The sequence below is a fragment of the Diceros bicornis genome, chromosome 30 (genome assembly GCF_020826845.1).
Source record: "Diceros bicornis minor isolate mBicDic1 chromosome 30, mDicBic1.mat.cur, whole genome shotgun sequence".
Lineage (NCBI taxonomy): Eukaryota > Metazoa > Chordata > Mammalia > Perissodactyla > Rhinocerotidae > Diceros > Diceros bicornis.
The window spans coordinates 14248789-14271744 of NC_080769.1; the positions used below are offsets into that span (position 1 = coordinate 14248789).

Here is a 22956-nt window from a genome sequence, read left to right on the forward strand (position 1 = left end):
AGAGCTGGCCTGAGACCACACCAGAGTCCTGCACTCATTATCATCCGTCGTCTTCTCTCCCAGTGGCACCACCACCCACCTGTGTGGTCACCCAAGTCAGAACCAGCATATCTGCTCAGCTCCTCCTCCCTCCCAGTAACACCAATTCCACTTGCACACTGGTCCTCACATACACTCCATCCCTGTCCCAGCTCAGGTCTTAACTTCCTTCACACGGACCAACACCCCAGCATGCTCACTGGATGCTCTGTCTAAAGGATGTTCTACATGGACTACTAGAAGGATCTTTCTGAAATGAATACCTCACTAGGACCACCACTGCTCTAGTACCACCCGTGGCTCCCTATGGCCTTCAGTGTTAGTTCAACCTTCTTGACCTGGCACTCAAGACTCTACTCAATCTGGCTCCTGATGAACTTTCACTCTCATTTTATCCATCTACTGCGGGTTAAACTCCATGCTTCATGCAACCCAAATTCGTTTCAATTATCCCCATATGCCATGTTGTTTCTGGCTAGAGCCTTTGCTCATGGAATCCCCTCTGCCAGGAAAACTCTTCATCCTCTATTTGCCAGGGTCCCTCCTAGTCATTCTTAAAGACTCCATTCAGGTGAAACTTTCTCTAGCAAGCTCTTCCCCTCCAAATGATGCCAGGCGCCTCTCCCCGAAACATCCCACATTGTACTATAATGGTGTGTTAATTTCATAAGACTAGGGGCTCTCTGAGGGCTGACCTTAGACTGAATCGTTGGTATAATCTTTGTGATCAGCATGATTGCCCTAAAACCAGAATTTCACACCCTGGCTTCCCAGCTCCTGGATCACAACCGGCTGGTAGAGGAGTGGGGCCGGAGAGCTTCTCTTGGGAAGGAAAAGGCACCCCCAGATACCTGTGGTGGCTTCTGGTGGCACAGGTGATGATCAAGTATGCAGGGATGTGGTGGCCAGCTCAGGAGCTGTGGAGAGGGCTGTCAGCAGGGAGGCACAGAGTGGGAGGAGCCCCCAGGCTGACCCGGGCTCCAGCAGTGGATGTGCCAGGACCACCATTCACAGGTGAAGCATACATGAGAGTGAGGGGAGGGGTGACTGTGTGAGTAGAGGGATGAGCAAGCCTGTGGATGAGAGGAGCCCAAGAGAGAGAGATAGGTGAACAAGAGACACTGAACACAGAGGAGAGACAGATGGACGGGTAGAAAACTGGACAGACGGATGGGATACCTGGAAAAGGAGGACCAAGGGCGGGGCTTCAGGAGAATTAAAGTGAAAACCACGTGGGGTCAGAATGTGGTGGAGAACACGTCTGTGTCTAAGGCTTTCTCACACTGGGCTGGGACTCTCCACCAGAACCCGGGAGGGAGAGAAGGGATGAATTAGGGCCCTTCCAGGTGCTTCCCTCACCAAGGACAGCGGGTGAAGGAGAACAAGTGCTCCCCAGCCCCAAATGCGGACGGGACCCAGGATGTCAGGGCCAGGAATACTCACTGGTGGTAGTCGGGGCTGCAGCTCCATAGGTGTAATCTGTGGAGAGAAGGCGAGAGGAGCTGAGCAAGAGTTGGGGTGAACATAAAGGATTAAGGGAGAGGGAGGATGTAGGGAGCTTGGTGGGGAAAGCAGAGGGGAAGAGGGGAGTGGTGTTCAGGGGGGGAGGCAACGAGATGGAAGGTGGCTGGACCCAGTGATCACACAGTGATGAGAAGACTGATCCCAGACCAGGAGCATAGAGAGATGGATCATAGCTCACTTTAGAGCAACGGAGGCAACACAGAACTCTGACTGGGAGATAGAGTGTGGCTGTAGCACAGCCCCTCACCACTGATGTAGAGGCTGTCCCCATCCAGGGTGAGGGAGCCCAGGTGGGTGACGCCCTGGGTCTCATGGCTCGGCTCCCAGTAGAGTCACTCTCTGTCCAGCCCTGGACCAGCCACCTTCCATCTCGTTGCCTCTCTGAAGTGGAAGGTGCAGATGATGTCCACCCCAGTGGCTGCCCCACCCTTCTCAAGCCTGGGGGAGGGAGAACCTGGGGACATGGAATACTGAGCAGGGGTCCTTCTGGGTGTGGAAAGCGAGAGAGTGGAAGGGAGGAGTCTGAGGGAGAGGCTGAAGGGGCTGCTCTGATGTCTGGAGAGGCTCTCCTCGGTGTCTCCCATGTGAGACAACCCCCTCACAAGTAAGGCCTGACTTCCTGTAGGATGTGGAGCGGGGCCTGTGAGTGACAAAGAGGGGTGAACACACAGACCTGGGTGAGGGGGCGCCTGCAGGTCTGCACGGACAGCAGCAAGGAGCACAGTCACTGCCCTGTGCCATCTGACACATGCAGGCAAGAAAGTACCGTTACGTTCTCTCGGTTCTACACTCCAAGGTCTTTTCTTTCTACTTCTTTCCTACTCCACAGCCATCACCCAGGCCTAGGGAACAATCATCTTATTCCTAATCTTATTCCCAGTACCTTGCATCTTGCCTCTTAAGTCTACATTCTTAAACATGAAGTCCATTTGAACCAAGGTGCTTAGACCAAACGCTAATCACATCATCCTTCTACTTGCATCTCTCCAGAGTCTTCCCACTGGTCTTAGAACAGAATCCCAAGTCACCCCTGATCTGGTCCTGCCTGTCCCCCATCGCCGGCGTGGCTCACACCCCTCCCCCTGTGTTGACTCGGCTCAGCCATCCCTCTTCTCAGTTCATGGACACACCAGGCTCTCTGCTTCAGGGGTGTCCTCATGCGGGTCCCTCTGTCTGAAACGCTCTCTTGAACACACTCCCACACCCTCACTCCAGTCTAACCCTCCAACTAGCTAAATCCAGTCCCAACTCTAGCTCTCAAGCTAAATATCAGTCCTTCTCAAGAGCGCTTCCCTGCCCCCTCAGGTTGAGTCCCCTTGTGCCAAACTCCCACATCACTCTCATCATTAACTGTCTAAAATCCAAATTCCCAAATACAATATAAATTCCACGGAGGTGGGACAAGGTCTCTCTGGTTCTCCAGGTCCCCATGCATGTGGCCCAGGGCCTGGCTCATCAGATGAGGAACCATCCCGGTTTGTCTAGGACTGCCCTGGTTTGAATACTAAACGTCCTGTGTCCTGGAAAACCCCTCTGTCCTGAGTAAACAAGGATGGAGGGTCACCATAAATTATACACTCAAAGACTATCTATTGCATGACAAGCACACATTCCCCTCAAGAACCTCACAGGAAAGCTAGAATGAAAAAGGCACACACACATATACACACAATTAGTAGAGGCCAACAACTAAATACAAAATTACTTAACAAGATTCTCTGCAACGTGAATCACCAGACCGTTATTTCAGAAAAGTTTCAAGAAACAAAGTTAATTCCCTTTAGAAGGCAAGGTGATGAGGACAGTCTTTTTAGAGACTAGTGCCCTGCCCTTCAATCTACAGCGTTGCTTAGTACTCCTCCAAATGATTTGAAATGTCATAAAGAAAAAAATGTTCAAAATAAATCTGGCTACTGGCAAACTCAATGTTAAATTTGTTATTAATACAAAGAAGTTCCAATCATCTTTTTCCCTGAATGCTCCTATATTTCAAATTTTTGTGGAGGATTTATAGGACTTTAGAAGTCAAGTTGAATGGGTCTAAGGAATGTTGCTGAGTATCCCTGCTAATATTTCATGGGATGTGTTCTAATACTACATACACACACAAAACATTTCTGTATTTATATTATATATAAATCCTGACTATTGAGTATTATGCAATGCAAGTAAATCTATATTTTCTACTATAGTACACATTTGCAGTTATTTACATTTGTTTTATGTGTTCTTATTTGCATATAACTGTACTTACTGAAATATTTACCACACAGAACCACACACAGCTTACCATCTTTCCCTTGAATATAATCCATCCAACATCAATAATTTTTCTCAAGATACCCTCACTCTCAGTGTCCATGTGGTGACAACCTGAGCCCAGGAAAGCCCACTAGCAGGTCTTCTGCACAGCGGAGGCTGCCGGAACCTGTTGGTACCAGGTCCACAGGGTACTCACCTGGTCACACAGAAATCCATGGATCAGCGAGCACAGGTGGACTCTGAGCCTGCTTTCACCTCAAACTTGAGCTCCACAGATGCTTTTCGTGTCTGAGGGGGGAAAAAAAGCGCAAACAAGCTTTTGAGGCCTTTTATAGGGTGTTGGATGGAAAGGCCACCCAATTCACTTTTCTTTTTTGTATTTACTGATTTAACTGTAACTGTTGGCTGAGACTGGATTTTCCCGATTCCTATCCAGTCACCTGCTCCCCAAGATGGGAGGAAGCAGCTTCGTGCTGTGTGCACTTGTGTCGCTCAACTCACTTGGCTGGACAGAGACTTTTTGGTGACTCTGGACCCTTTAAACAAGCTTGTCCTTTAGGGACCCTGTAAGTGACTCGCTGACTTGTAAACAATTTTCACACTTCATTCAGGGCCCGGGAGATTTTCAGGCCCTGGAGCAGGTTTCCCAACCTCGGCACCACTGACATTTGGGGCGGGATGATTCTCTGTCGGGCCGTCCTGGGCCCTGGAGGACGCTGAGCAGCATCCCTGCCTCCCCCTCTAGATGCCAGGAGCGCCCCCATTAGTAACAACCCAAACACCGCCTCCAGACGCGGATAAGCGCCCTGGGGACAAAATCACACGGAGGACGGTGACGGGGACTCTGAGGAGGGGCCGGCGGCGCCCGGAGCCGGGAGGAACAGCAGCCTCGGGCGCCCTGACGAACAGCCCGGGGAAACGGGGCTCCGGGGGGACGGAGGGACGCCGGGCCGTGACGGGGCTGCCCGCGGCCCAGGCCCCTCCCTGGACCGCGACCGGAGCCGGGACCGCCCGCCGCTTACCGCGCGTCGCCCCTTCGGCCGAAGGTCCACGGGAATGCCGTCCGCGCCGAGAAGACTGGACACACCGCGCAGACCTCCCGCTCCATCCACGGCGCCGCCCGCGCTTCCGCTTCCGGTCTCGGGCGGGCGTTCTGGGAGGACGGACGTTTGGGGGCTCTGGGTTGAGGCGGCGTGGGGGGCGGGGCAGGGGGCGGGGCAGGGCGGGGCCGCGCACCCCAGCCTCGGGGGAGGTGTCTAGTTTCTAGAGTTAATGTGAGGCCGGGCCTCGGGCTGGGTCAGCACCAGGGACAGGGACCAGGTCTAGGGGCGGGGCTGTGGGTGGAAACCAGTTCTAGGGGCGGGGCTGTGGGCGGGGACAAGGGTGCGGGCGGGGCAAGGGGTGGGACCAGGCTGTGGGCGGAGCCAGGCCCGAGCTTTGTGCGGAGACCAGTTCCAGGGGCGGGAAGAGGCGGGGGTGGGGCTGGAATAAGTCAGGCCGACTTCACAGTGGGAGGAAATCAGCTCCAGGGGCGGGGCTGGAGGCGGGGCTTTACGTGGACCCTTGACTGTACAGGTAGCTGGATGTTGAACAACTTTTCTTCATTCCTTTCCTCACGTTTATACAGCCTCATAGAATGATGTGCCCATATTTAGAATTACAAATTTTTTGTGCGTGTTTGCTGTTCTTAATTTCGTTAAAAAATTGGATCATATATTCACATTTCTCTACAACTTGCTGTCCCAAGCCAGTAGATAAGGATATAACGCTATTTTAATTTTAAAAATCTGGGGGGAGGGAGGCCACTACGTCATAGATGCACGTATAGGAAAACTTCAAATAGTGGTGCAAAGTCAGTAAAATATTCTCACTCTACCACTGTCTCCCAGTCCTTTTGCACAGAGATAAACATCCTTTTCTCCTCTATCCTTCCAGACATACTGTGTATATGTGGGCCTGTGTATATGTTCAAGCCCAAGAGGGAGGTCCCCAAGCAAAACCTGAAGCCCATGAATTGTCTCATGTGTCAGAAGTTACTGAAAAGAGATTTAAATTTCTGGTGGAAGGAGATGAACCAGTGATGAATCCATAGGAAGACAACAAAGAAATAAGAGAATTTTACCATTTAAAAGGTCAAAGGACAAAGTGAGAAAGAAAATGTGTTCATAATATCTCATGTAGCACATCTCTGGATAAGATTCGTATGCTATAAAATGGTAAACACTTATGTCATAAAACAGTAGACATTGAATTTTGATTTATCCTAATTCATTAAATAGTTATATTGGGCAAGGGGAATTATGTTTTTAATGTATGTAAGAACTCTTCATGCTGATTGTTTCAGAGAAGAAAGAAACTATAAATAGTCAAAAGATGAAAAATGAAAAAGTGTATGAGTAGCTAATATAGAAATATAGATTTTCAACCAGAAAATTAAAGTTGTTTTTGGAACCAGAGTCAAGAGTGGGGAAGGTAGATTTCATTATAAGGCTTGAAGTATTATTTGAGAGATGTGCATATAGACACACACACACACACACACACACACACACGGAAGCCTGAATTTGTATTCCAAAGTGATCATCTAACTCTACAAATAATTTGTAAAAAGGAATCACTTTACAACAGTAGAACATATTTTGAAAACTACCAACTTCAAGCATAAAAAAAGCTCTCATCATCCCGGTAGAAAAATGAGTGGGGCATCACTTTCCAACCGACATGGTGATAAGCATTTTACATACATTACTCTTGAGTATTTTCACAGCAACCCATAGGAAGATGGTATTATCTATCTCCATTTTGCAGATGAGGAAACTGATGACAGCATATTGCTAAAATTTTCATATAATTTCTCAATAGATGTTGTTTTATGTTAAAATTGTTTATTGAATTTTCTTTTCATTAATAAAACGATATATGCCATTCTTACAAATAAGCAAAGGGTGTGTAAAAACAATTTAGCAAAACGACAGTTTTCTTTTGATGTAATTAAATATGACAATCACTTTATTATTTTTCTGCTCTCTGCCTCACATCTAGGAAGATACTTCCTATCCTAAAGGCTTACTAGAAAACTCTACTAAAAATCAAGTATCAGGGAATACCCATATTATGCAAGGTTCCTGAATACATGCAAAAAAAGCCATTATAACAACTTTTTGTACAAAAATCTAAGATCATTCATGAACTGATAACAACACAAATCATGATTAGGCAAGGTATTTCTGTAGAATGACAAATATTTAAACTTTAGACATTTAGAAAGTAGTTCATTACAGTAACTAATGTGTAGAAGGAGAATTTTTTCAAACTCACTAAGGGCCAGGAAAACGTTTGACAAAATGCACTGCAATATTATTCACAATAGCCAAGAGATGCAAACTACCTAATTGTGCATCTGTGGGTGAAATGATGAAGAAAATCTGCGGCATCTGTACAATGGAATATTATTCAGCCTTAAAAAGGAAAGAAATCCTGTATTCAGAATTGCTTGCCAGGATCATTTCAGTAGTCATGTGCTTTCTTGCTTAGTCCCCTCTGGTCCATTCGCCAACCAGAAACCAGGGTGATCCTTTTACAATGTAAGCGCCACGACCTCTAATGGATCCCTAAAAGAGACTTTGGAGGTAGGCTGCCTGGGTACCAGCTGTGTGACCTTGGACAATTATATAACCTCTAATATTCCTCATCCATACAATAGGGGTTAATAGTATTGTCTCCATAGCATTGTTGTGAGGATTAAATGAGTGAATACATGTCAGATGCCTAGAATGTGCCTGGCACATGGTAAGGCAACATGAAAAATTTCACTGTAATTATACCCAAATTAAATATTGTGATGGCCTATTAAGTTGAACCATATGAAATTTCTAATATTCACCCATTTTGACCCATTATTATGGTTGAATAAATGATAAAACTCAGTCTAGGCAGGTTGTGTAGAGTCCAAAAGGATTGGATAAATGAAAATATTATTAGAAAAAATAAGCTGAAATAGATGGCTTTGCAATTTACAAAGCAGTTTCTCATACTTTGTTTCATTTAATCTCTATAGAATGCTTTTCAGGGTATTATTACCACTGTCTGTGAAGGAGTAACTGACTTGCCCCAAATCACACCACATTAAATAACACAATTAGAGTGGAAACATCATTTCGAGTATAAATCCCATATGATATTTTGTTTTCCTTTCGTAATATCATCCGTCCTCTCAAGAAAGTGATGAAATAATGCAGATTCATAGGAACTTAGTCTTAAGGAGACATACTCTCAGATTATCAACACTATGTCTTTGAAATAGGGGTGTTGCGAGAAGAAACATGGGACCCATGCTTTCTGGGTTTTCAAGTCCATGCTTAGAGTTCTGGGAAAGAGTAAAAGAAGGGAAAGAGTGAAAAATAGTCCAGAATGAAAAATGTTTGACATATATATAACTTTATTGATCACCTCAGGATTCTCTTTTTGTTTATGGTCTGTGTCACCCTACTAGAATATAAATGCTCTTAGGGTAGATCACTGATATCTTGCAGCAAGTGGTAGGCGCTGAGTAAATATTTATTAAAGGAATGAAAGTGGCCTTGAATACATCTGCTCTTGACTCACCAGAGAACAGCCCCATACTAGGCAAATGGCATCATTAGTAAAATTTTAAAAATCATATCTTTATTAACTCGTAACCATGGATTCAAGGCTCCCATTTATTTCATACTTTCAAAGTACGGAAGAATTCTGGTGTATTGGGGAATGTTTCCACAGCCTTGCTGTAAAAAAAAGCAAGACATTGCTTTAAAGCATTGATTGCTGGTTCCAGCAGGGCCCATCTCTATACTTACCTCTAAACAATTAACTATAGATTTGTTATCCCAATGAACAGCGATTTGGTATGGAACCTGTTTTATCAGTGTCATGCAAAAGTAGACATTTGATATGTCTTTAAGTGGTGATATGGATAATAATGTTGATGCAGAAGAAGACAACTAAAAATTCTCTCTGATCTTTGTTAAGTGTATCTGGGTGAAGGATATCTTGGAATCACTGGATTTCAGAACTCAAAAAGACTCATCCAACTCTTCATGTTACAGGTGAAGAAAACGAGGTCTAAAGAAGTTGAGAGATTTGACCAGGACTAATTCCTGGGACTAGAGAGAGATGCTCTGATTCTCAGCTGGCTACATTGTCATAGCATCTCCAGCTCCAAACAGCCAAGAGAAGCAAGTCTGTTGATTTCCAGGTAGAAGTGATTCCCCTGCACGTTTTTACTTTCTCTCTCTTAGATGCCTGCTCTGCCCTGACAAGGAATTTATCTGATGTTTACGCTACACTTAAGAAGAGGAAAATGCTCCTGGCAAACATTATTGTGATTCAGTGTGGCACTGGAGAGCACAGTCATGAAAAAATGAGAATCAAAAAGTAAGAGGTAAGTAATATTAGAGAAGAAGAGAAAATCTATTATTTGAGTGGGACATAACTTATAAAGTTTACAACTGGTAAATAAGTTGAGGAATGTGAAAGGAAGCTAGATTCCTATATGAAACATCAAAAATACTGTTATATGAGCAAGAATTAGTTTAAACACAAAGGAAAAGAAAGGGTGAGTCCACTCTCTCCTCCTGACCTGGGACGCCCATTGTTTCCTGCCCTTGGACATTAGAGGTGCTGGTTCTCAGGCCTTCAGACTTCAGCTGAGTTATACCACCAGCTTTTCTGGTTCTCCAGCTTGCAGATGGCAGATTGTGGGACTTCTCTGCCTCCATAACCTCGTGAACCAATTCCTGTAGTACATCTCCACATCTCTATGTTTATATATATTCTATTTCTATTTCTCTAGACAACCGTGACTAATACATGTGGATGACAAAGTCCATAGTAGGTGCACGGAGAGGAACTTTCCCAAAGCAAAGGAGGCTCCCCCACCCCACAGGAGAAAGCAACTCATCCTATCCTGGCAGCATGCATCAGCACATGCACGCGCGCACACACACACACACACACACAAACACAGCTAGCCTTGAAAATGTACTCAAGCTCAAACTCTCTCTCTCTGCCCTATTGTTCATCACAATGGTTATTTCCACATGGCATGTTATAAATTCTTTGCAGTTTATTATGTCTTTCCTCGCGTTAAGACTAGGTCAAACAGGGGCGGTGAGTCTGTTTAGCTTTTTTGTAGATCACAGGTTTTACACCAGAGTTTTGCATGTGGTAGGTGCTCTATAAATAGAATGACCAAATAGTTTTCTCTCCAAACTGGAACATATTGAGGAATGAAAAGGGTAGTATTAATAATTATGATAGGACAACAGGAAAAATATCTGCTGAAGACAGAAATTGAGGATTTAAAAGGTAAGGTGAACTGATCAGTTTTACATTTTAAACAGATCACTGTAACTAGAATCTCGTTGGCTGATTACAGGGAGAGAGGATTTGGAAATCTTAAGCTGTAATTGCCAATTTATTGCAGTATACCAAAAAAACTTGATATCTTTGCATAAATGTAGTTAAGTGGATGGGTTTAAAATATTTCAGGAAGTGAACTTTTAGTATTTGAATTAGATAGGTAGGTAGGTAGGTAGATAGATAGATAGATGGATATAATATATGAACTCTTTTTGTGTGAAAAGCTATATGAGAACACTGTTGAGGGAAACATCTAGAAAATCTACATTAGTCATGTCTATATGGAGTATCCCATTTAGTGAGAACTGAATATTGAAAGAAAGAGATGATGCACATATAAGTAAAGTGGAAAAAAATATCAACAAAGAGGAAAAATGGAGTTTTGTAATTTAGGTTGCTAGAGCAGGAGAGTTCACTGTGTGGGAATGGTATTTTGTGTCATTTCTGAAAGGTAATTAGAAATAATCCAAAAGTGAAGAATCTGTAGGAGGATTCAGGAGGGTGGATGGATGGGTCATTGATATGAATGTGGGGTGGCAGAGCGTCCAGAATGACACTCAGGGACAGACAGGATATTAGCACAAACAAGTGAATTTGGGAACACTGAGAGAGAAGTGAATTATTTGGGAATGTGTTTTTTTCAATTTGGAACCTGGACACTGTGAGTCGAGTCATCACTGATGGGCTGAGTGGGCAGGTAGATATTTGGGTCTGGGGGGCAGAGTCAGATCTGTGCTGATTCTTTGAACATTTTTAGCTCATTAGTGGTATTTGAAGCCAGGGAAATGGATATGATTGCCTAGTAGGAGGGTGCAGGTGGACAGCAGATGTCAGAGCAGGGCTGACTTCTGGGAAGCATCAGGCATTGTGGGTTGGTTATAAAGAGAAGCCAAGAAGTGACTCAGGAAGTTTGGAGCAGGAGAAGGACAATGTAGCACTGGTGGATCCCAAGGACAAATGAGCTTTCTAAAGGAACTTGAAGGCCACAAAGTCACATGCTACTGCAGGACATGGCAGACAAATAATGAAAAGGCCACATTGGAATAGTAAGAGCCGTGACCTGTGAGCTAAGCAAGAGAAGCATCCACAGAAGGGGGACATGGGATCGGTTGCCAGTGTGGAAACAGAGGCATTGGGATGTAAGTGAACTTTTCACAATGAGTCCCTGGCAGGAGGAGGAGAGGGAGGACATCGAGGGTGAGGGGCATTAGGAACAATGGATGAGGGATTGGTTTGTAGATGGTAGAGATTTGTGCATATTTGAAACATGAGGCATGATCCCAGTAGGGAGGTGATTGAAAGTACTGCGAATATTGAAAGCATGAGGTCATTGAAATGGAAAGATGAGATGAAAATCAGAATGGTTTTAGCTAAGAAAGAAATATATCTGTATAAAACAACAGAAATGGTGTGATAAATGAATTGCTTATGCGGAAAATTTCTAGATCTGATGACTAGAGTGTGAAATAGTTCTTGTGTGGTGGTTAACAATTTGTCTGTGAGATATGAAGTAGGTCAAGAGAAAATAGTTTTATGGAACTCAAGAAATGGAAAGAAATTAACAGAGCATTCAGGAAGCGTTAGAGAATGCATGGAGGCCCATTGGTTGCTGCTGATTCTCTGTTGGGACCCCCAGGCTCCTCGTGTGCTCTCTCTTCAGCGGTGATGCTCAGTGCAGGTGTCAACATGGCATGGCAGGAATTTGGAATCATCCAAAGTCAGAGGCTTGCAGGGCAGATATGATGAGAGTAAAGAATTAGGGAGCGTTGTCAGTGGGTTATTGAAATGATGGACCACAGAATCCAAGATTAATATGGAGGAGTAGGAAGAGAGAAGGAAGAGAGCCTTGTTAAGATACTCTAACTGGAGTAATCTATTTTCTTAAAGAATGGTTGTATACGGTAGAGTTCTTTGTGTAGAAACTAGAAATGTGGAAATTTGTGGTGAGAATGTGGTGTTTCTGAGTTACTGATTTACAAGCAGGAGAATTTTGGGTGAAAACAGGCTCTGGGTGTGGAAGTGAGTATCTAAGGGTGGAAGAGTGCGTGATTTCATTAGAGATGGGACACTCAAAGGAGTTATGGAGTCCTTGGATCTCTGTGTCCCAATAACGTAGGTTACAGGGTACCAGCATGTGTATAGTTGTCAATGATAGAGAAGGGAAGAGAATAACATCCTTAAGCAAGACGGAGGAGGCAAGTTGGTCTGGATTTGCACTGATAGTGACACATCAGCTTGATAGTGTCCCAGAATCCCGTTCTCAACGTCTGATGCCTATATCAGCAGCATCAACATCAGCTGGGAACGTCTTAGAAATGAAAATTCTCCGTTGCCTCCCCAGACCTACTTGGGTTGAGTTCCAGCAATCTGAGTTATAAAAACTCTGCAATGATTGTAATGGACAGTATGATTTGAGACACATTTCTCCAGGGAGAGAAAGAGGGTGCAATATCCAAATGAGCTGCGAACATTCTCCATGGATGGTAGTCTTCATCCTCCTCTTTGTTCCAATTTTGCATTTTATTCTGTTTTTAAAGAGAAAGCTCAAAAAATATGTCCTAACTTCATAGTAGAAACAATGAGACCATGAAACTAAAACCAAGTAGAAAACTGAAGTTCTATGCAGTCTGAAGGCTGAGCAGCTGTATATTCCAGAGGTCAGTTACTAGAATCGCTTCCCATCCTGGCAGTGAGGTCATGTGCAGTCAATGGGAGGAGACCTTGGAGAATCCCCAGCAAGTCTGTGGATACAGGAGACTGCAGGGACTCCAGGCCTGCAGCAGTGAAGGAGAACTCTTAAGTCCTTTGGATTCACAAATACCTTAAAAACAGTTGCACTGGGGGGTCCAGGTGAATCCCTGGGCCGTGGCTGAAGCTGAGGGGTCTGCACACCAGCCCTGAGCCCACCCCTGGCCAGTGTCCATATTGGGCAGAGATGAGTCCTGGTTTGGGTCTGGGTCTCTCATAGCCCCTCTGCAGGCAACGAGCATCTTTTGGAGATATCAGGAGACAGACACAGAAAGTGAAGAAAAGCATGGGAGGGAGTGACTGTGGCCTCGAGGACAGACGAGATTGCCCGGGAGGCAGAGAGAGCAAGGAGCCAAGAAAGGCATCCTGAAAACACAGTGAGAAAAGCAACATGGGTGCTGAAGAAAAAGAGAGTGATGTGGTTGAGAAATTCCCCATGAGACAGGCTTGACTCTCACAGCATCTCTTTGTAACGTCCGTCGTGATCTTTACCTTTCATGATAACATCAATTTTTATTTACCATGATTTTTCTTCCTTTTTATATTAAAATTGATAGGATAATCGATGCTGAGGAATTAGTGTTTTGAACTTATATCTGTTTTTTCATTGAGTGTTAACTCAATGAAGAGATGATACCTACTTGAATGAGATTTATCTTTTAATATATATTAAATCTGATTCCATAAATTATTCTGATTTTGCATGTAATTTTTTTTTTTTTTTTAGCTGAGGGAGATTCACCCTGAGCTAACATTTGTTGCCAATCTTCCTCTACTTAGTATGTGGGTCACCGCCACAGCATAGCTGCTGAGTGTTGTAGGTCCACACCTGTGAACAGAACGTGGGCTGCCAAAGCAGAGCTTGCCAAACTTAACCACTAGGCCAGGGGCCAGAACTATGATTTTGCATCTAATTTTAACATAAAATCCATCAATCTTTCTCTTCTTTGTCACATGTTAATTCAGACATAGGTCATTTCTGTATCATGAATTAAGTATCTCTTGTTTGTTACCTGGCAAACCTGTGTAGCTTTGATTTTGGAATCTTAAAAATGAGCATACCCCCTGGGGGCATTATTTTCCCCGTAGAGAACCTTGGCAGCAGACTCATTGCCTTCCTTCCCACACTAGATCCAGAGTCGTGGAAATGTGTTCGCCTTGCACACAGCACAGAGCACATAGGAATTACTCCACAAACATGTGGTAAGTGAACAGTTGGTGGCATCATCAGGTCATTCACAGAACGAGACTGAGAGAGAGCTTCCTTAGGTCAGGAAGGAGAAGCATTCCTTTATATTTTCAATCAATGTTTTAATTTGTAACATTGTAATGTGAACACCGAGTATACTATTTGTATCAAAATTGTGTTCTGAAATTTTTCAAAAATCTCTAAATCTCAGAGTAGAGGAAAATCAACCTCTGTGAACCTGTCACTTGCTTCAAAAATTATCAACTCGTATACCATCTGGCTTCGTTTATCCTCACACCCACCCCGCTAGAGTTAACCAGCTGAGATGACTGAGAGCACATCATTTCAGCTATAAATATTTTCAGTTTCTCTTACAGATGAGGGATTTTTTGAACACAAACACACTAATGTTATCACACACAAAAATAAAAGTGTCATTCCTATAATCAACTATCTGGTCAGTATCCAAAGTCCCCCAGTTTTCTCAAGATGATTTCCTGGTTTTGCATTTTATTGGAGTCAGGATCTTTAAAAAACCCTTTTTTTGCAATTGCTTGATGTGTTTCTGAAGTGGCTTTTACTCTCTTACTAGTTCATGCATCTTGATGTTTGGGTGGGATATGCCTGTGTGTGTTTACATGTCTACACCAAGCTGTGAATTCTTTCTTTCCTGGATGGCAGTGCCCTGGCAGGAAGGGCCTGTGCTGTGGGAACCAGGATTTCTACTCTGCATCTGGCTGAACTGAAAAGGCGTCCCTGGGTGACACTTGCAGCCTTCAGAAAGGAGGGGGAAGAAGTACCAAGGAATTCAAGACAATGGCCCTTGTCTTACAGGGTGTTTCCAGGGCATGATGTTCAAAATGCCGGGTGGTAACCCTTTAGCTCCTAGTCGTAGGGTGGATTCTGGGTGTGAGCTCAGAGTAGTGTCTGTTTACCACCCATGTGGGAAGCGTTTCAGTATTTTAATTGGTAAGTTTGTGTCTGTTGTGTCTGTGTTGTCTAAGATGGGTTGCATTCCCCTGCTGGACCCACTCCTATACCTGCCCCTCTCGTGCCTCATCTTTCAAAACTCCCAACAGGCAAGTTTCACATCCCTGTAACACACATCCACATAACCACAGCACAGACTGGGGAAAAGAACACAGTCATCCCAGGGGCTACGTGCTCTATGCGCTCAGGCCCAGCTGCCCCTTTGGGACAAGTCAGTAACAACACGACTGAGTGTGTAAACTAGTGACCGTCTGAGACCATGGACCTCAGAACACCAAGGTCCCAGATGTCACCCTAGGCAGCAATGGACAGTGTGGGTCATTCAGTGGCCAGGATTAAGGTCTATTATCTTGGCAAACCAGAGGTCACCCCGATCCATCAGGCCCAGCCAGGGAGGAATGGCCACGATGTACCTGACAGAGAGGCTGGGGGCCTTCTACGGAATTTCTGCCCAAAAAGAATCATATAAGGAAATGCGGGGATGCTGGAAATCCTAGTTCACAGGGAGTGGCGAGGTTTATGGAAGAAAGTCCTATTGTAGGTTTAAAAGCTGCCTCATGAATCTTTTCCTCTGGATATGAAACAAGTGGGAAAAGGACTTCCATGGCATGGGCCAGGATCCCAGGAGGATTCCAATCTAGGCGAAGGGTGAACAGGGAGCCCTAGAGGCGGCCTGATGGGGATGTCCTGTCGGCCCTTAGTCCATCAGCACATGGTCTTCCTCTGGCCTTGTCTTTTCCACATGCAAACTTTTATCTTTTTACATTTTTTCCTCATTTAGTGTTGATGCAAATCTAGAGACTGATTAGAAAACGGTAACTTCCAATAGTTGGTCAAAAGAAACCTCAATGGGAGAAGCAGAAAACATCCTTCTTCCTGGAAAGCTGTAGAAAGACAGCCGCTGCCCTGGGGAAGGACATGGTCCTGGCAAGTGGTATTTGAAAGACATCTACATTTCAGTGGTTGTTGCTCTGCCTGGGAAAGTCCCTCCAACCTCTACATCCAGGGAGATCTGAGGGGCTGTCTCTGCTCCTGGCCCAGGTGAACCACACTGAAATGCACCTGTCCTCTGAGGAAGGGGGACTTGAGGGTGTCATTCAGTAGCCAGGGAGGGGACTGGCCGTCCTCCCTTCTCCCACATACCATAAGCTCTGACCATACATGAGTTCTTAATTCAAGGCGGAATGTGAGATTCTGTGTCTCATTTACATGAGCATAAGCAGTGAAAGAACCACACCACAACACCCAGGCTGTGACAGAAACAGAACTTACTGCAACATTCAAATCTGATATTTACTCTTAAACATATACTAATGCTCCTCCTCAATGGATAAACAGTCCCTGGGGTGCAGATGTCAGGGATTTGGAGGGGGGTCGTGCCCTCCGCCTGGGGCTTTAGGGGAAACCAGGGAAAGTCTTCAGATGTCCTCCTTCACTTGGGGTGGGGGGGGAAGAGCTGACCCGGTGCACCCCGAGGGTCCCAGTGGCCCTGCTGCTCAGGAGGAGCTGCACTTGTGGTCTCCAGAGGGTTATGGCTCCTTGCCAAGGGCACGGTGGCTGAAGAGAAGAAACAGACTATTTTGGGGAACCTTCCTGAGATTCACGGCACACCTCCCTGCCCCACAACACTCTTATCCAAACCCTGTGCCGAGTGCTCAGTCCATCAACAGCACCTCGTTTGTCCCTGATGGGGGAGGCATCATTTAGCATCACTCATTTAAGAGGAGGCAACCGAGTCCCAGAGAGGAGAGGGGAGCGGCCTGTCCCAGGCCTGGCCAGCACTGGAGCTGGGATCCAGGCCCATGCTTAGCCCGAAGCTGTACTGAGCCCCTGGATTCAGTCGCTGCTGCTCCTGACACTCACTCGGCCCTGAACTGGAGGATGTCCGGTTCCTCTTTCTCCTGAAGAGCCGCATTTTGCTCGTCTTCTGGTGTGTGGGCTCCAGCCGGCAGGAGAGGCAGTAGCTACAGGACAGAGTGGCCTGTGAGCTACCAGGAGCCGCACCTCAGGTGTCCCTCCCAGAGCCTGCCAGCAGCTGAGTCCCGGTGCCCCATGGGTCACCACGCAATGAGGTCTGGGGCTGATCAGGGAGCCAGGCCCCACGCTCTGCAGCCGGCCGGCCGAGAGAGTCTGGCCTGCCCTCACCCAACTCCTGTGCCCCTCACCTCTCATCAACACTGAGGGGCTCCATCGCCTGGAACCAGGCCCCAAATCGCTCCTCGGGATTCAGGTCATATTCACTTGCAGCCTGCTGGAGCAGCTGGATCTTCCTAATGACTTTGTATTTCTGGGAGGAAGGACAGGATGCAGACAGGTCCCGGGTGGGGAACCCTGCCAGGGACTTGTGCGGAGTGAGGATCTGGTCTGGGGTCTGTGCTCACTCGGGAACCCTCCTTCCTTCCCACTCCATTCAGGACTTGCCTGTCCTCACAGTTGGCTTGAATTAGTTCCTCATCCAGGAAGGTGTCCTTGATGCCAGCCCCTCCCGCACCCGCCAACGTGATGGGATTCCCAGCTTTGTAGCATCTAACTGTCCCAACAAATATAAGACCCGAGGGATGAGGACACGTGACATCTTGCCACGGGAGGTCTGTGATTTCCACTTCCCCACCCTCCCCACAGCTGCTGACCTCACGCCATTTCTGGAAGTTGACCAGATTTCCCTGGAAGGGAGACAGCCAATGTCCATCAGTAACGGCCCCCTAAGCCCATAACCAGCCCCCATCCCACCCCTTCTCAGGCTGCAGGAATGTCAGGGCCCAGCAGAGGGCAGACCTTCCACAAAGAGAACTTGACACTGGGCCAGGCTCTGGGCTCCAGAGCAGGAGGGACAGGGGAGCTGAAGCCAGAGACCTTGCAGCCCACCCATTTCTGATGACAGACGGGAAGACTGAGGCCTCAGGCAAAAAGGGACAGCTGGACCACAGATGTGCTTCCTCACTTGCAGGGGCTGATGGCACTCCCCCAGGGGCAGGGCCCAAGGGGGAGGCTGAATCCAGCTCAGACACAGCCTCCTGCAGCTTTGCAGGCAGGCAGCTATGAGCTTCACTAGTCCTGAGAGCCTGGTAGGGGGCTTACGCGGAGCCTCCATTCACGCATCACTAAGACGGGCCTGACTCTGACTCCCTAGCTCCCAGGGGTGGCCATGATGCTCTCATGAGAGGAGGTTTGCCAGGTACAGAGAGCTCAGGGCCCAGTGCAAGGCTCTCGCCTCCCAAACCACAGGATCCTGCTCCCTGGCCCCACCTCCAGGCTCACTCACTTGTAGATCATCCTCCATCCCAATGTCCAGCAGTTTCAGGTGATTGAGGAACGTGCCCAGGAAGGGGACGACACCCTGTGAAATCAGGGTGGGAGTGGGGATGAGTCCCAGCTCTCAGGTGCCCCCATGGACCCTCCCCCAAATCCCTTCACCCCAGCCTCCTGCCCACCGCAGACTCCCACAGAGAGCAGCCTAGGACCCTCAGCAGCCTCCCCCCTGTTGCACCCTCCAGGACCACCCAACGTCCCCCGTCAGCTACCAGGGGCGGCTTTTGGCAAATCCCAGGGTGTGCGGTCCCTGCCACTCCCCCCGCAAATCCATCTTGCGCCCAGCCATTCCAGGCCTCCTCCTGGTCACTTCCAGGGCAGGCATTTCAGGCTCTGGGGCTCCAGGAGCTGGGCTGGAGGAGGAGGGACCCCTCTCTTGGGGAGGCCTCCAGCCGTGAGGGGTGAGACCCCCTCCTCTGACACCTGGACCCTCCCCCTCAGGCCCCCTCACCTGCTGCTGCTGCCTCTCCTGGGCTCCCTGGGGGTCCATCTCTTGGGTGGCCCACACAGAGTTCACCTCCTGCAGGGTCAAGGACAGGCTCAGGGAGGCCATGCTACCTTCCCCGTGTCTCCCAGGCCCCTGATCCTGGACCCTGGACATCTGATGTCTATGGCGGCTCCCATTCCAGAGTGATCTGATTCTAGATCACTCCCAGCTCCAACACTCCCTCCTCTGTGCCCTCAGGCCTGCCTAGGCCCCTAAGCCTCTCTCCTCCTCAAGAAAGTGTGAGGAGGACTCCCATGCCTCCCAGGGTCCCCTGAGGACTGTGTCATCTGACTGTCACCAGTGCTCTCCCCTCCCCCCTCGAGGAGGAGGAGCACAAAGCCGCTGCACATTCCTCTCCCCCTTGTACCTCATCACCCCTGTGAGGCCTGCACCACAGATCATCTCCCTCCATTTCCCAGATGAGGAGACCGAGGCCCACAGAGGGGTGGTGACTTGCTCAGGGGCCACAGAGGAGAGACCACTCCCCCTCCCAGCCAGAGGCCCTGGCCCCCGGCCTTCACTCCTCCTCCAGACACACCTCTGACCAAGGCCCTGTCCTCTGGACTCTCGGGGTGTGTTGAGGCCCTCAGTCAGCCTGAGCCATGGATCGGGAGGCACAAGGTGTCTCAGGGGGCATATCCAACTGGCTTCTGCCTGTCCCAACCCCTGGGGTTTTCTGACTCCAGCTGGACCTGAGGCCATGCCAAAGGCCTCAGCTCCCTAGGATCCCCTCAGGATGGTCCCTGCACAGAACTCCTCCTTCATTCACTCAGGAAGGGGACCCCCTTGTGCCACATCTGAGTGACAGTGTAGGGGGTGACCAGGGCGTTGGGTGATGGTGACATTTGCATCCTTTTTTACTTGGAACCTTCTAATGTCCTGCCAGGAAGGTCCATTAAGAATCTGTAGGTTCCCCGATAATTCTCATTGCCATCTGGGGTGTATCCTTATCAACAAGTCACCTGGGGAGACTCTCACTGAGTTTTCAGCAGTAACCACTATCGGGATAGAGTGCAGAGTCCCAGAGAGCACACAGTTCTGTGCCAGATCCACCATTCGTTCCAAGGCTGGGCAGCCCCTGTGTCCACCTGGCCTGTGTGACCACACAGTGCCCGTCCCTGGGGGCAGGCAGAGTGCCCTTCCCTGAGAGGTGCAGTGCAGATAGAAGGAGCAGCAGGGACCTGGCTTCCTGAGGACAGACCGGGCTGCTTTAGGAGGAAAGGAACCCCCACCCACTCCATCCACCCGCCAGCCTGGAGGAAGATGAGGGCCAGCTGATGGGCCCGCATGGAAGCTAGAGACCTGCTCATTCTGCCAGCTCCTCACCTCCTGGAACAGTCCAAAAAACACCACTCTATCCCGTGACCAAGGCCTCCTGCCCCAAACAGTCCCCACCTGCCCTTGCAGCTCACACCACCTGCTTCCTGTCAATCTGGACAAAACAGACCGTTATGTCTCAGAGAAACTTTCAGTGAAAAACTAGCCAAAGCACACTCTGCCTGGTCCCTCCTCCCCCCTCCCCTCCCCTCCTTCCAGATCTCCAGCCTCCACGCACCTCCATGAGCAGCTTCCTGCTCTCCCGCTGGTCCGTTTTGCACAAGGTTTTAAATTTTTGGCAGTTCCTCCTGAGGAGGGAAAAAAGGAAAGAAACACTGTGGGGTGGTTTAAGGGTAAATCCCTTTTGTTTGAAAACCCAGAATTATCCAGACAGCCTGGATGAGCGTTTTCAATGTGTGCTCTGAGCCCTGAGGTCTCTGGGACTGGGGAGGGAGCTCTCCTGTTGTCACCTGGGGCCTTCGTTCTCTTATCTACTGAACAAATCTGTTTTAAACAGTCTTGATTTCAGGTGGACAGAGAGTTCTGTTGCTGCAAAGCAAACCCTTGAAAATGTTCAATTTAGTTCGAGCCAGGGTCTGGCACTTAGGGAAACTGATTCCTAAAGCAGAACCACTGGCCTAAGTTTCCAGAAAGACTCCAAGCCTCCCAACCAGGTCAGACCCTGTCCCCAGGGTTCACTGTCTCCCAGGATGTCCCAGCTTACTGAAGGGCAGTGGCAGCCCTGTGGGGGGTGTCTGGTTCACCCAGGTGGTGACGCATGGAGAGAGGCCTACGCACCTGGACACCCGTCCCCACGTCTTTTTTAAACGCTGAATGGAGGGGCTCTGCAGGGCCCAGAGGATGGCATGGAGTGATGAAAGGTTCCTCAGGCCTTTGCACTCCTGGGGAAGGGAAGGGAATGAGCTGTGAGGGGAGCTGGAGCCCTGCTTCCTCTGGCTTTGGTCACCTCATGGACGTCCCCTGTCCTGGATGAGACAGAGGCTCTGGAAACCTGAGAAGAGCACAGCTAGACCCTGATGAGGAACACTCCCAGGGAGGAGGATTTTAGCTCAAGCCAAGGAAGGAGCCCAGGAAGGGGTGAGCATCCCACCACTGGGACCAGGAGTCAGGTCATTGAGACACTGGCAGGAGGGGCCTAAGGACTGTGCAAAGGCTCAGACCACAAACTTCAATCCCGACAGCTGGAAAAGGAGAAGGGGCAGTTCCCACGACTCCAGAGAGGGGCTCAGAGGGCCTCCCACATCTTACCTTGGCCACCTGGATCCAGAGCTCCACCAACCTGGCCCTGTCCTGGGCTGTCATGGTCGGGTCCCCGAGGCAGGTGGTGATGACACATTTGACCACTCTGATAAAGTGGGTCATGGTGGCACGAATGGTGGGTGCCAGGAACTCATTGGCCCTGTTGTCCCACTGGGACCAGATGGAGTCCAGGAAGTGGCGGGGCATCAATTTCATGAACAGCTCCTGGGGAGGACAGGGAGTGTTACCCAACCCTGCCACATCCCAGCTCAGTGTCCACAGCCCCCAGTCCCAGGCCGGGTCAGTGGTGAGAGCTGGAGCTCAGGAAGCTGAGAATGTGGCCTGAGACTTGTGGGAGTCCCTGGGTGTTGCCTGTGTCCCCTGAGAGCACCCAGCACAGGATGACCCAGGACCCGATACTGTGGTGCAGGATAGTGACATTTGCTCCCAGCCCAGTCTCACTTCCTCCAAGCACCAGAACTCGGCTCCTGCTTGACCATCTCAAGGGGAATCTTCCAACCATTCTGATTATCCTGGGGTCTGACTCCTCTTTCAGATGCACATTCCCCCAAGGCAGCAACAACCACGGGCTTTGATTGTCTGCCATGTAGTCATGGACATATGAGGTGCCTAATAAGTGCTGAGGCTCTTGAGGCCTCTCGGGCAAATGAGTATTCTACCCGAGGACGTGATAGCACTTCAGTGAGCTCCCCACCCCCAGCAAAGAGCAGACTCTGCCCAACTTCCTCTCTGCTCCACCTCATCCATCTGCACAGCCACTCTGCATGGCAGATGCTCTCAGTGTCCATCTCTCCTGTCCACATGAGGACAGCAAAGGCTCGAGAGTTAAGAAGGCTGCTCAGGTCACATGAGGGTAAGTGGGAAAGCAAGAGGTTGGACCGAGATCATGGGATTCTAGATCAGGAAATGGCAGGTCTGGGGCAGCTGATGGCACAGGGGAAGGCCGGCCCCACCTGCCCTGAGAGCCCCGCTGCTCACCACATCCATCAGTGTCAACTGCTCTGCCACCAGCCGGGGAGGGAACTCCAAGAAGTCAGGCTTCTCCTCTCTCAGCAGCTTCTTGGTGCTCAGGTCCGAGGGGCAGGTGGGCTCCAGGGCTGGATCTGGCTCTGCTGTTATCTCTCCAGGTGGAGGGAGGATTCTCCCTGGAGCCAATGGTCCAGCTGGCTCCAGCTCAGGAGCTGGCACTGGGGCTGGAGCTGACGTCGGTGGTGTCTCTGGCCCTGGAGGGACTGATGGAGGTGACACTGGCTCCAGCTCTAGCACAGGTGGTGGAACTAGAGCTGGAGCTGGATCTAGCCGTGGAGCTGGCCCTTGCTCTGGCTCTGGAGCTGGAGGCAACTCTGGAGATGGTACTGCAGCAGGAGAAAGAAACAGTTTCACTCAAGTAGCTGACTTCCCCTGTGCCTGT

General features: G+C 48.6%; 1 protein-coding gene, 1 long non-coding RNA gene and 1 pseudogene across 2 annotated transcripts; 1 reads left to right on the plus strand and 2 right to left on the minus strand.

Annotated features, from left to right (window-relative positions):
- LOC131394240 (adhesion G protein-coupled receptor E1-like) overlaps positions 1-22956 on the plus strand; it is a 737363-nt pseudogene that overhangs the window by 63008 nt on the left and 651399 nt on the right.
- Positions 1066-4071, minus strand: LOC131394502 (uncharacterized). The gene is made up of 3 exons (XR_009216158.1): positions 4022-4071; positions 1483-1518; positions 1066-1112 (listed from the first exon to the last, which is right to left on the minus strand). It is a non-coding gene; the product is annotated as an uncharacterized LOC131394502 (long non-coding RNA).
- On the minus strand, positions 16431-19136 carry LOC131394490 (ral guanine nucleotide dissociation stimulator-like). Its single transcript, XM_058525868.1, has 5 exons — positions 18912-19136; positions 18414-18488; positions 17317-17438; positions 17015-17115; positions 16431-16708 (listed from the first exon to the last, which is right to left on the minus strand). The coding sequence occupies exons 1-5, from the start codon at positions 19059-19061 to the stop codon at positions 16584-16586; spliced, it is 573 nt and encodes a 190-aa protein (XP_058381851.1). The 5' UTR covers positions 19062-19136; the 3' UTR covers positions 16431-16583.